Here is a 12,864-nt window from a genome sequence, read left to right as displayed (position 1 = left end):
GTCAAGCAAAGAGTGATTTGTGCTTGGCTCTCTGCTGTTAGCAGAGCTCTATATTGCAGTTTGGATTGTATCTATAAAATTTTGCAGCCATTTTGTTTCATTAACCATTGCAAAAGTTATCTGTCTGAGTTTGGAATGTATGTCACCATGTTCTCTAAGTTAATGTTCAGCTCAAGAGTGAAAAGAAAGCTGGTGGATGTGAGAGAGAAAACTGTTAGTGTGATCTGAAATTTGCCAGCATAATAACACTGAAAAGTAACTCAACTCAGAAAAAGATATCCCATATCCAGCAAAGCTTAACTTCATTAGGTTTGATTCCATTTAAAGCTAAGCATCTATCCAAGTGCCTTGCTGGATTGTGTCCTAAGATGACAGCAGAGTATGGTTTCTGGGCTTCTTATCATAGTCAGTTCTTTCCATTGGTTTTGTGGTCTAAAGATTTTATTTCTTTGTCAAATTAAAAGATTTGACCAGAATCTGTGGACTTCTGCTCTGCTGATACCACTTTAGATTTCCACTCTCATAAATAAGAGAACTTGTTCCTTGTCTCAGACTTCTCAGCTGTGCATCTGCCCTTGTGTATGAGCAGGATCAACACTGAGTTACAGCTGGCCAAGGAGGGCTTTCAGCAGCTCCCCTGAGCTGCAGATCCCCTGGAGTAGCACAGTCCCACACAGACCCGTGGAGTGCAATCCTCTCTCTAGCAAGGAACTGGGAATGTTTCCATTGTGTTCAGCAGTGTTTGATTCCATTTATTTACCATAGCAATTGAACTGCATTATAAGGTATTGCTTGAGTAAAGATTTCAAGCTCAGGACCTGCATGTCTAAATCTAAGGAGCTCCAGGTATGGTTATCTTAATGTCTCTTTGATGCTCTAAGGGCTTCTCTCTGGGCTGAAGTCTAACCTAGAAGAGCACCTTAAGTCTTTCCAACAGGTACAGCATAGTCAACCATCTTTTTCCTGGCTCAGTCTTCGGTGTGCCAATTTTATTTGTTTTTACGTGCTTGCTGCAGCTGTAACAAGCAAAGTTAGCTTCTGGTTTTAGGTTATATTTGTAAGCTTTCTGTCAACATGTAAACAAATGGCAAAGGTCTTTACTAATCTAATACTTAGCAATTATAGAGAAGATTCTATTCTCTCTTTGATTTCCCTTGTGACTCTGCTTTAATTACACTTGTTTCTATTATGTGTTTGCTCTAGGTGCACAAATGCCTCATGAGTTTTGTTGTCTTCCTTTCTTGCATTTCTTTCAATTTTAATGCCATTTACTCGTGTCCCACTGTTAGTTGGTTTTGGTAGAGTTCTTTAAGCTGTAGAAATACTGTCTGATTATTCATGCCAAGGAAAGATCAGATGTATGTAATACAAAACAGACACTAAAATAACTCTGAAAGCCAGGTGAAACCAAAGAATCTTCCTAATTGAAGATTGGAGCATAATGTTCTGTCATTGCAAGACTCAGATCTCTCTGTTATTTGTCTTTAAACATTCAGAAGAAAATCTCTACAGCTCATACTTTTGCTGTGCAATTTTCTTTCTATTTCCATGAGTCTGAATGCCACATTTTTCTTTTTGTTAGATGGTGACATTTATGTGATGGTTACACAGGTAAATGACAGTGTTTAGTTGCAGCAATTCTGTACCAAACCTGTTATTATTCCATTGAACCTTTTGGAAAAGTCTGTATGCAAGCGATCAATGTCCTGCTGAAGAAGGCAATGTCATTCAACTGATGTGTGCATTCCACTTTCTGACCTACTGTGTACATGTTTAAAAGCCTCTTTTTCAATAACTTGAGCACTTTTCTCACATTTTCCCCCATGTGAGGTCCTGGTGGTTTTTCCCCAGAGAAGTCTGTGAAGTCCTGTGCTGACACGTGAGATGTGTGGCTGCTTCCCCACAGCCAGGATGTGCAGTGATTGTGGCAGTTTGTTCGTCACGTGGCTCTGCTTGCTCCCATCCAGTGCACTGTCTGAAATGAATAACTATGGGAAATTAATGCCTGTTGGATATTTTCGTAGAAGAATTGCCAGTTGCAATTTAATTCTCTTTTTCACTTGCACAAAGAATGTAGGCAATCATTGCTGTCCTGTCACTGAGATGATCTTGATAAACTTGAATGACAAATAAAAAGATTGGTTTATAGCACTAGCCATGGTTGCAAATTCTAAAGGTATCAGAAAATGTGAAAACCAGACAGATATAATCTCTAGAAAGATTAATAAAAACTGAGATGCTTCCTTTCAGAGAGTTTTTGCAGAAAGATTATGGCCTTTATTCATATACCAGTTATGTATGCAAAGAAAACTTGTAAATCTCCTTCCCCAGCAACACCTGGGTTTCAAATGGCTGTTACTGCAGCAAAGTTATGACCAAATTCTTGCCTTCACATTCTTGGGAGTGGTGCCAGTGTTCCTTAGTGTCCTGGTAGTTGGCACAAATTAGTATCAGTGGAACTGAGCGTAGAATTTGGTTCATGGTATCTCCTCCATTGCAAGAAATTCTTTGAAATCGTTTATGGTCACTAAAATAACTTCTGAACCTTTTAAAAACCTGTGTTTCATATTTGCAGTGCACCCTTCAGAGGTGCAATACCTCTTTAAATATTATGAAAACTTTCTAGAATTGCTTACTTTGAAAACAGAAAGGGATGGGTTTGTAAACTGTAAATAACAGAAATCTCTCATGTTACTTATTTTTTCAATGACTGTGACCTTATGCACTGTGAATGCTCTGTGATATGGGGTCCATTGTACAGATAAACGTCATGAAATCCAAATGGATTTAATGTGATAATTTGTTACAAAATGTTGGCATGATATTTGATTATTTTTGTTGTGAGAATTTTAAAAAATAGTTAACTCAGCATTTATAAAGATTATAGCACTCAGTATTATAATGCACTATATAAAAATATGTACACTATCAATAAATTATATAAACAAGAGTGTTTGCTGGTTTTTTTCTCAGATGATTAGTAGATGTGAAGCATTGTCATATATATTGTTGAAAATCTAAAATTTCAGACATGTGCCTACAAATGTTAGCTTTTTGGAGAAATCTGGAGCCTGCTGAACTGAGTGACAGAAGGCCCCACATTCTGTGTGTTCTAGGGAGTATTGCCTGGATCAAGCCAATTTTTGGAGTGAGTTAAGTGTATTGGTTTGATTTGCAGCAATTCTGAAACACACAATTTGCTCTTTTGGGACCAGAAAACTGAGAGCTCAGTTTGCTGAGAACACAGTTTGCTGTACTGAGGCACTGATCCAGAAGCAATTCTGGCAACCTCAGAAAAAGCCCTGATCAAGAGCATTTTGGCTGCCTCATCCTGTGATATTTTGGTGTCCAGCAGGTTCACACTGAGTGCTGCATGCTGATGAGAGGCTGGAAATAAGGTGCAAAGGCCACACAGTATTATTTTCCTTTCCCAGTTCCCTAGGCTCTGGAAATACTCCTTACCCTCGATTTCCCATTTCCAGCATACCTGCAGTGCACAGCATACTCCCAGTATATTGTGTATGGTCTGTGCTGGGCTCAGGAAATCTTCATATGCATTTCTTGGAAAAAGAGGAGCTAAGAGTTTATTTACCTCATCTCATGGCCTGGTGTGTTAACAGGTTCATTAGACAAGAGTTCTCTAATGAATACTCCTAGCCAGTTTACTCCCAGGAGATGCAAGTTAAAACAAAGCTTGAGCTTCTTTTTTTAAGCACTGTGCGTGAGACTGGAATCCCTACTGCTGTTTAAACCTGGCATTAGCCACTGTGGGGCTTTTTGTGCATCTGCAGAAAAATCTTCTGGAAATGGAGAAAAAGGATAATTCTGCATTTTCTGAATTTTGAAAAAGATTTCATTCTTTAGTGTATGCTAGGCTAAATTTTTCTAAGCTGGGAACAGAAGAAGATTCTTTCTTTTACACAGAATTAACTTTCAAAAATCAGAATCTGAATGTGAAAAGTGCCTGTTCATTTAATCCTTCCATCCTTGACACTGTGACCCATCATGATCTGTTATGTAATAGGCTCTATAAAAGGCACATAATCTCTGGATTAGTGACACAATAGGCATGACAGTTCCTGAGGGCTCCTATCACAGGCCATATTGTTGATGTAGCCTCTCCCTCCTGTGTGGAAAGCAGAACTGTGCTGTAATCTGGCTATATTCTCAAAGCCCTTTATTGTAGCTTGAGTGCTCATTGTACTTAATGGCTTCCCCCAAAAGCCATTTTTAAACCTTTCCAACCCAGCTGCATGAAATGACAAAAAAGGGCTGCAGGATGCTGTGGCTTAAGATGGAAAGGGTGAATCAGTCCTAGAAGAGAAATAAATTCCTCCCATTTGGCTTGGATTTATCACAGAAAAATGTCAATTTGAAGTAACTGGATATGATTTTGTCATTTTGATCTTTGTAATTTTTTCCTTCTAAAGCCTGATTCTAGAACACGTTGTCACATACTAAACCTGTCATTTCCTCAGCTCAAAAAGACACCTAGCTTGAACAAAATTTGTCTTCTTTTTCATATTTTAAATATTTTACAGAAGTGCTGAGCATTTTGCAGAAAATATGAGACTTTTAAAATTAAATTTGGTCACTATCGTTAACAAAACAAATTTCAAAACATCAAATTTCTGAAGCTGCATTCTTTACATTGGAAATAGTATGAAAGTTTTCACTCAAATCACATGAAACTGAGATAGCACCAAAATACTGGAATTTTGTATTCTGTAGTTTTTGCCATTTTTTCCTGGACCTTTTTATTTGTTCTAGTAATTTTTTTCTTCTTCCCTAAAAATATAATTGGAATTTTCTAACTCTGTTGTGTTCTGCATTTGCAAAATCCTAAGTATTTGCCTAGGATGGCTGCCTGTTTGTGTGAGCAGTTTTCTCTGTGTGAGCAGATCCATGCAGACAGCACAACCTTGCAATTTTTTTGCCTCAGCAAACCTTTTTTTCCAGCAGAGCAAGGGCAAATGCTGAATAGGCCTGGTACCTGCTGAATTGCAGGGGAGGGAAGTGTAGTGGGGTGGGGTTGAATTTGTGTGATGCATGTAGGAGATTGTTCTCATGCCAGCACCTGAGGTGCATTTCCAAGGTGCCCAGCTGGTGAGTAAATCTAGAAGATGTTTTTTTTCCTTGGACCTCTGAGCCCAGAACCCACAGAGGATTCAGAGCTGAGATCTGACCAGTCTGCAGTAAGGAATGAGTGAATCTCAGTCAACCAGTTTGTTTAAGCGGACTAAATTTTTCATGAATGAGTTTTTTGTTGCCTGAAAATTACTCCAGGAGCTGGAGCAAGGAGATCCTTAATACAGTAGAAAAGAGCATTACAAGATACAGTTGCTGAAAATTTAAAACTAGATAAGGAAAAAAAACTCAGGTGTGAATTTATATGATGGCAGCAAGTAAGCACTAACATGCCTTACTTAGAATGGTGGTGAATTTTCCATCATGCAGTCTTTCAGTAAGGCTCTTTCTAAGATAATAGAGTTGCTAAGATAAATCCTTGTAAAAGCTGGAAGATAAATTTCCTAATGTGAACTGAAGTTATAGTCTTTATTTAATAAAAAAAAAAGAAGGGAAATTTTTGAATTGTGTTCCATTGAAAGTGTGACTCGGTGATGGTAAAAGTCTCCCTGACTCTCTTTAGCTTAGCCAGCAGAATTGGCTCTGTGTTCTGCACTGAGGTCCAGTTTCCCTCTTGCCAATACACTGACAGCTCCCTGGCATTTGCATTTCTGCTCTGGACTGTGTATCACTGTCTATTTTCAGAAGGCTGAGAAATTCCTTCTAAAGATAAAGGGGGCAAAAAAATTACTTTCGTCTCCCACTCTATTCCATCCAATCGCTTTTCTCCACCTCTTCTTTCTACTTCTGCCTTATTTTTTCCATTATGTATTCTCCTAACATCAAATACTTCTGGAGCCACAGGGCTGCCAAACAGGGGTGCCACCAGCTCTGTCTGGCAGCACATCTGGCAGCCCCAGCCTGCACATCTGGCGTGTGCTGGGTCGGGTTTCCCTCCCAGCAAAGCCTCGATCGCTGCAGTGGCTGCAGGTCAAACGTGCCCCGAGCTCTCCCAGCCTGGAGAGCTCTTCCTCGGCCAGCATCACACAACTTAGCCTTAGCTTTTGCTTTAACTGGGAATGCTCTTGCACAGCTGCCCTCTGCCAGCGTTAGACATTTCGTTTGCTCAGGTCCTGTGTAAATAGAAAGGTTTCCAAGCTCCATCTGGTTCCAGTTACTCAAGCAGTAGAAATACACATGCTTCAGGAATTTGCAGACGGAGGCTTACTGCTTTGCTGCCTTACAAAATCCTTTACAAAGTTCACTGTGCTCCGTTGCCTCCTGGTATACCTGTAGTCTGTAAAATGATTTCCCCTGAAACCCTCCTAGGTTAGAGAAACAAATTAGCTGAAAGTCTCAGGCCCTTCTTTCTAATAAGGTTAACCTGCTTGCACTACTAAATATGGCTTTATAACACACACACACACACACACACACACACACACACACACCCTTGACCACCAAAGACTGCCTCTTCCTGAAATCCCCCGTTCATATAAATACAGGAAGTAGAAATAAGAGAGGCTAAAATCGGATCTTCTTGGTAGTTTGCTTTCATTTCAGTGCTTGTTTAGTCCTCTGCCCTTTGATACTACTGAGCCTGAAGCTGGTTTTCAACATCTTCCCCCTCATGCCCTTGAAATACCATCTCAGTACAAAACCTGAGGATGTGGAAGTTCTGCTCAGCGATGGGAAGGAATTGCTTTTCTGACCGAGGAACTCTCAAGCCACTGTGATACAGAAAGTGACTTAAAAGTTTGCTGTAATGATGAAAACATCAGCAGGAGAGAAGGGAGCCAGGGATGACTCAGGGTAAGTCCTGAATCTTTAGTGACTGTTCATTTTTAATAACTGTTGCTTTCCCTTTCCTACTTAACAAAGAGTTCTCGGCTGCATGTGTGAGCTGACTGCTGAGTTACTAGTTACACAGTCACAATGGTGTGGCATGACTGTGTTGTAATTTACAGTATTTCCTTTAACTGACATGTTCCAGCTGAAAACAAAATGCAATAGCTTTATTTAGCTCAAACCTTAGCTATTTAAGGAAGAAGGGTAAATCCAAATCTACAGTTTGGGGCAAAGGACAGAAAAGGGGACTTCTTTGTTTTTGGAAATGTGACAAAGCTTTTCTGGGAGGCTTGCTTTGTTTTTTCTCAAATGCAGAAGTGGATAAGGGCTTGTCCTTATGAGCTGCTGGTCACTTCAGTGCCTGCACACTGAGGTGTACACAAACCCTGTCCCCACGCTCCCAGGACACTTCAAGTGTCCTTTCTGTCAGGAAAAGGCTTCCCTTGCCTCTGGCCAAAACACTGCACCTTGCAGGACCAAATCCCTGGAAAACAGTGGGAGAGAAAATGGATTTTGATACAAAGGACAGTCAGCAAGCTACTGGAATTCCAGGATAAGGCTGGAATCCTCCCAAGGCTTGGTTGTATCATAAAGCCCATGCTGAAGCTCGGCATTTCTGTTTCCTGTTTTAAACAAGCAGGGGAAAATTACATAGCTGCTGAAACTGTCAGTCACACCCCCTGCCCCTTCCCCCTTGGAAAACCATAATAATACCAGATACTGAGACTTTTTCTTATCTGTCTAACACACTTAGCCTGTTTTCCATGAACAAAGGTTTCAGATATTTCTGTGATGCATGCAGTAGAAGCAGCTCTGTGGATGGGTGGACAGATATGGGATACTTGCAGTTCCAGTTGCAGGGGGTGCTGCCCTACTTAGATCACCCTCAGTCCAATGGGGGAATTGCTGCTGACAGGGCACTGTGTGCTGGTTTTACTGTAGCCTTGCTCCCAAAGACACACACGGAGAGGGGGGGATGGAGGCAGGACCCTGCATTGCAGTTCTCACTGCTTTTGCCTTGTTCAGTTGTTTGCTTTAAGTGGAACAATGCCACTCCTGATTCAAGGTATAGTTCCTCAGTTCCATGTAATGTTAAACACTCAGGGACAAAGATCACACAGCTGTCAGGAAAAAATGAAAGCATCCAATCTCTGTAGACTGGTGAGAGGAACTTACTATTTGCACTTTGCAGATATTCCCTGCATTTGTGGCAGTTAAGAATGATAGATTGGAAGATATATTTGTTTGTCTCTTTGTGAGATGTCTGAAAGGAGTCACATGCTTGCAAAGGTTTGTTTTCTGTCTAGAGTTGCAGGAAAAAGTAAACAAGCCACACACCCTAGATGTAAATCAAGTGGTTGGAGGAATATTGAAGCATCAATGGGCATGCTGCATGCATTCCTCATACATTTTTTGAGCATCTGAACAATTTAACAGAATGGCCTTTTATTTCATAAGCTGATTGTCTTTATTTCCAATCTATCTGCCACTCATAAAGAGGAACTTGGCTATTTTAAAATCTATTTTAAGTCTTTCTGTTTACATGCTATAATATTGCTGAAGATCCTCAAAATTACATTTTAGCATGCATACATTGTGGGTTCCAACACATTACAGAATTAGAAACATTTCTAAGTTGTGTTTAGCTGATTTCCTGTTATGGTTACACTGAATTAGGTGCAAATTACACAAAGTATTTGGAGTTCATCGCTTTCAAAAGAAATGGTAACCTAAGGCAAGGTGCTGATGGAGAATCTAAACCTGATTTTAAAATTCTCTACACCAAAATTGCATGTGAAACTCCTGAGATTGCCCCTCTGTTCAGCATAGTTTAACATTAGTTAAAAAGGAAATCTTAATCACATGCACAGGAATGATGGCCGTGCAAATTATCATGGAAGTACCCCAGCAACTGGGAAATATCCATGCATTCATTCCTAGTAAGGACTAGGCTCTATTCTGCATCCAGTTAATCCATAAACAAGTTTTGCTGATTTACATCTGTCAAATGTCAGAAAGACACTGGGGAGAAATCTGCCTCCAGAATTAGTAGCCACTCAGAGAGGAATGAGGGAGAAGTGCAGCTAGAGCTGGATAGAAATCAATCTAATCAAATTCTTCCAAAATGGTATGGGAGACAAGCAGGGGAATTTAACATTTAACCATTAATTCTCACCTAGAATGAGGCTAACTCCTAGGAACATTATAAAGTGATGAGATCACAAAACATCTGGAGAAATGTGAGCTGCTTGACCATGGTGACCATGGTTTCATGTAAAGATAAATGCCTTCACTCCAACATCTGGCAAATGTATGGAGGATATGATGAGTAGAGCAGGCAGGAGCTGAGACAGAGATGTTATGTGCAGATATTGAATCCATCTCTGAGAAAATGGCTGTTTCAGGTAGCTGGGATGGGTTACAGTGGTTCTCATTTCTGGGACAGCAGATTACCTAATGCAGTAATGATTGTGCATCTTTTGGTGACATGTCTTTTTTTGGCACAAAACCCACATCACAGTTGACAGGTTTCATGTGATGAATGTAGACATAAAGAGGTCAAACACTGGGGGAATCTGTAAACTTCACCACTCACAGATTCACAGATTTTACCTTCAGAAGGGAAAGTTTTGATTGTCTAGTCTGATCTCCTGTGTAGACCAGACCATAGAACCTATGAAGCATGCTATGAAAACCATGACTGGGAGTTTTCACAGAATTATGGAATATTCTCTGATCCCACAAGGATCAGTGAGTCCAGCTCTTGGGTGAATAGCCCATACAGGGATCAAACCCATGACCTTGGTGTTATTACTTGGTCACAAGAGCTTTGTTATGAAGGGATTCTTCTACCCAGGCTACACATACATCTCTGCAGTGCAGTAAATAAATCTTATACCAAATTTTACCAGGATCAGGTTTGAACTGAGAAAAAAAATACTTAAAACTCAACTGCCATCCTTTGTAAAGGACTAAATCTCAGATTATTTGAATCAGTGGAAAAAGTTCTGTTTGCCTCAGAAAGTCTTGTAAAGTACTCCTCATAGAAAAGAAGTACTGTCACCAGAACCTGTGAGATGTGGTGTTTAAAGGGGAAAGGACAGTTCAAGCAACTGGAAACAAAACAGTGTTATTAAATCCCTGCTGTCTGTCAAGTTCTCATAAGGGATACACTTTCCAATTGAGGAGGATGGTGCTTCTCAGGAGGGAAATACCTGTGCTCAAGATGCATTGCACCTAGACTGGGATATCACTGTAAAGATACAAAAAAGGAGGTGCTCTCCAAAGTCACCTGAATTTGGGAGAGAGGAGACAAAACCCTCCCAAAATTAATTTAACTGAAAAGCATGTTCACAACCTCACTGACTTGTTATGTGGTTTTCCCAGCACTTCCAGTTTGTCAGTCCTTGCCAAACTTAGTGGATGCTTGGAACACTTTGTGCAGTGGTACTGGTGGTAGCAGAGAAGGCAAATTTGGTTGTCCCTTTGGTTCCCAGAGGACAGACCACAGTGGGAACATTGCCCTCAGCACTGCAGAGTCCTATACCAGTGCTCACAGGAATGGGGGCACAAATGTAAGCAACGTTCTGATCATCTACTTTCTACTACAGGTTCATCTAAATATAGTTCTTCACTTCCTGTCCTAAATGGCTACATGCTGCTTTGTATGCTGGCTTTACAACCTAGAGGCAGCACAGGCTGAAAATTGTGCACCTGAGGTGCTCACATCTCCCCTGCCCTGTGTGCACAGGTGTTCCTGTAAAGCTCTGGGTCCTGGAGACCAGCTGGGAGGGCAGCTTGGCACAACTTTGGGCTGGCTTCACACCTGATCAAACTGTAGGGGGATAGAATATAAGAAAATAAAGAGAGTGTAGAAAGTAATCTTACCCCTGAGGAGTTGCAGCTGGGCCAATTATCAAAGAGTAGGAACAGGCCTGACTTTAACAGGCCACAGCTGTAACCAATGAGACGATGATGCTATAAAAGAGTGGGGTGGCTGGGTGAGAAGGGAACTGGAGTCAGTTGGATTCTTTGTGGAGAAGAAAGAGTCAGTGCTCTGAGGAGATGCCCAGGAGAAACACCAAGAAGGTTTGGAACTTTTGGGATAAGGAGACAATGGTATGGAGCCCATGCAATAAGATGACAACATCAAACCATGTGTATTTAGTCCAGGTATTTTAGAGATAATCTGTTTTCTATCATACTTCCAAATGATAATAGACTTTATTTCTACTCATTAATCAGTAAATATAGATGGGTTCTCTGAGACCAGCAATATAGGATTGTGAGACTCAGAAAAATCTCAAAAGTTACCTGAATAATAGATATTAAAGACAATACCTAAACCAAATCCATTAGGAAGAAAAAAAATCTGGAGAGTTTTAAATGCTTGTCTGGGTCAATTGATAAAGAGCACAGAAACCTTAGTGAAACTTGGACAAAATATTGTACATCACAGACCTTCAAACTTGAAAATTTTGAAGGGAGGAGGTTTTTTGCATTTGAGAATAGAAATAAATATCTTTTTGAAAGGTAATTAGAATGAACAGGCAGCTGTTTGAAATGACTGGTCAAATTCTAATGCAGATGGATCTGTGGGAGAGTGAAGATACGGTCATCAAAAGCCCTTGGTGCCCCAGAAGTCTGTCACACTTTTCCAACCATAGCAAAAGGCATTCCCCCTGTGTAGGGAAGGGTGTCTGTATGTTTGTGATTGTTTCAGTTGCCCTTTGTGAGGAGTTGCAAATTAATGACAATGAGTTTAGGTATTTAATATGTCATTACAATATTTCTAATTAGATTTAGGATTAGAAGGAGCCAGTGAAAAGCATGTTTTGCACATGTTCTGTACAAGACCAAAGAGAGGCTGTGATGTCTTTTGCTATAATGTCATCAGCTCTGGGTGTTCCTAAAGTCACAGGGGATGGGATGTGCTGGGATGGACCTGGTCTTGGCAGTCCCAGTGTTCAGAGCAGCAGCTGAATCACAGATTATTTTGCAGACCTGGCATTTTTAATTCCTTCTGAGGAATTAAAGCAGAAATAGTTACAAAGCTGAGATGTTTGATCATTATCTAAAAAAAAAAATAGTTTTAAAGTATTCATACTACCAAAGAAGACTTTCAGATTTCTCTAGACCAAAACTGAGAAAACAAGAATGAAAGGAGGCTGCAGAAGAGAGTTTAAGAAGGCCTTCAAGTACCAGTGGAAGCAGTTAAAGCAAAATCATGCTACAAGGGCAGTGAAGTTGCAATTCTTGGATCTCAAAGCAGGCATTGGTCTGCAATTCAGTCTATGTCCTGCATCTCTTCCTAATCCCAATTTTGAGATTAGTTTTTTTCTGTGGTGCTGGGTTGGTGTTTCATGATGAGCAGTGAAGCAGAATCTGTCAAGTAAATCCTCATTTGGAGCTAGGTAGAAGCTAGTCAAAATCATGTGTGCCTGGCTGCCTGTATGAGAAAATGTCTTTTTAACAATCTAGGCACAGGTACACGAGAGGTTTAGTGAAGGTGCTTTCTTCTCCAGACTTTGCTGAATGGGAGGAGGCAGTGCCCACACAGCCCTGGTAGGCATGGCCTGGGTTCCTGACTGTGCTCGGAGCTGTGGAACTTGTTCAAAGCTGGGTCAGGTAGCCAGAAGTGCTGGCCATGGGCCACAGAGAACATTGTATGGCACTTGTGGGGTGAAATCAGTGGGGCCACCCATGAACTCCAAGTGCCTGAGGGGCAAATGTGTGACTGAGTGCTGTCCTGGTGACACACCGCTTGAACAGCTTGTCCAGAGAGCCAGCCCCAGTGGAGTCCTCTGGAATTCATCGTTGTGAGCTGGGACTCGTCTGCACTGCACAGGGGGCGGTGTCAGGGTGCTGGCACAGCCTGGCTCTGGCACTGATCCAGCTGCACAAAGGGGAGAACACAGCTGCACAGGCATCCATGGGGAGCTAGCCTCC

The 12,864-nt window shown here is 41.0% G+C and overlaps 1 protein-coding gene across 1 annotated transcript in view; it reads left to right on the top strand.

The window, feature by feature from the left end:
• Positions 1-6,443: 6,443 nt before the first annotated feature.
• Positions 6,444-12,864, top strand: part of RIN3 (Ras and Rab interactor 3) — a 65,019-nt gene continuing 58,598 nt past the window's right edge. The window contains exon 1 of the mRNA XM_005483169.4: positions 6,444-6,879. Within this exon, the coding sequence (XP_005483226.2) occupies positions 6,833-6,879 (47 nt within the window). The 5' untranslated portion in view covers positions 6,444-6,832. The remainder of the gene's footprint in view (positions 6,880-12,864) is intronic.

The sequence above is a fragment of the Zonotrichia albicollis genome, chromosome 6, assembly GCF_047830755.1.
Source record: "Zonotrichia albicollis isolate bZonAlb1 chromosome 6, bZonAlb1.hap1, whole genome shotgun sequence".
NCBI lineage: Eukaryota > Metazoa > Chordata > Aves > Passeriformes > Passerellidae > Zonotrichia > Zonotrichia albicollis.
Note: the sequence above shows the minus strand (reverse complement) of the source record. Positions and strands in the feature narration are given on the sequence as shown.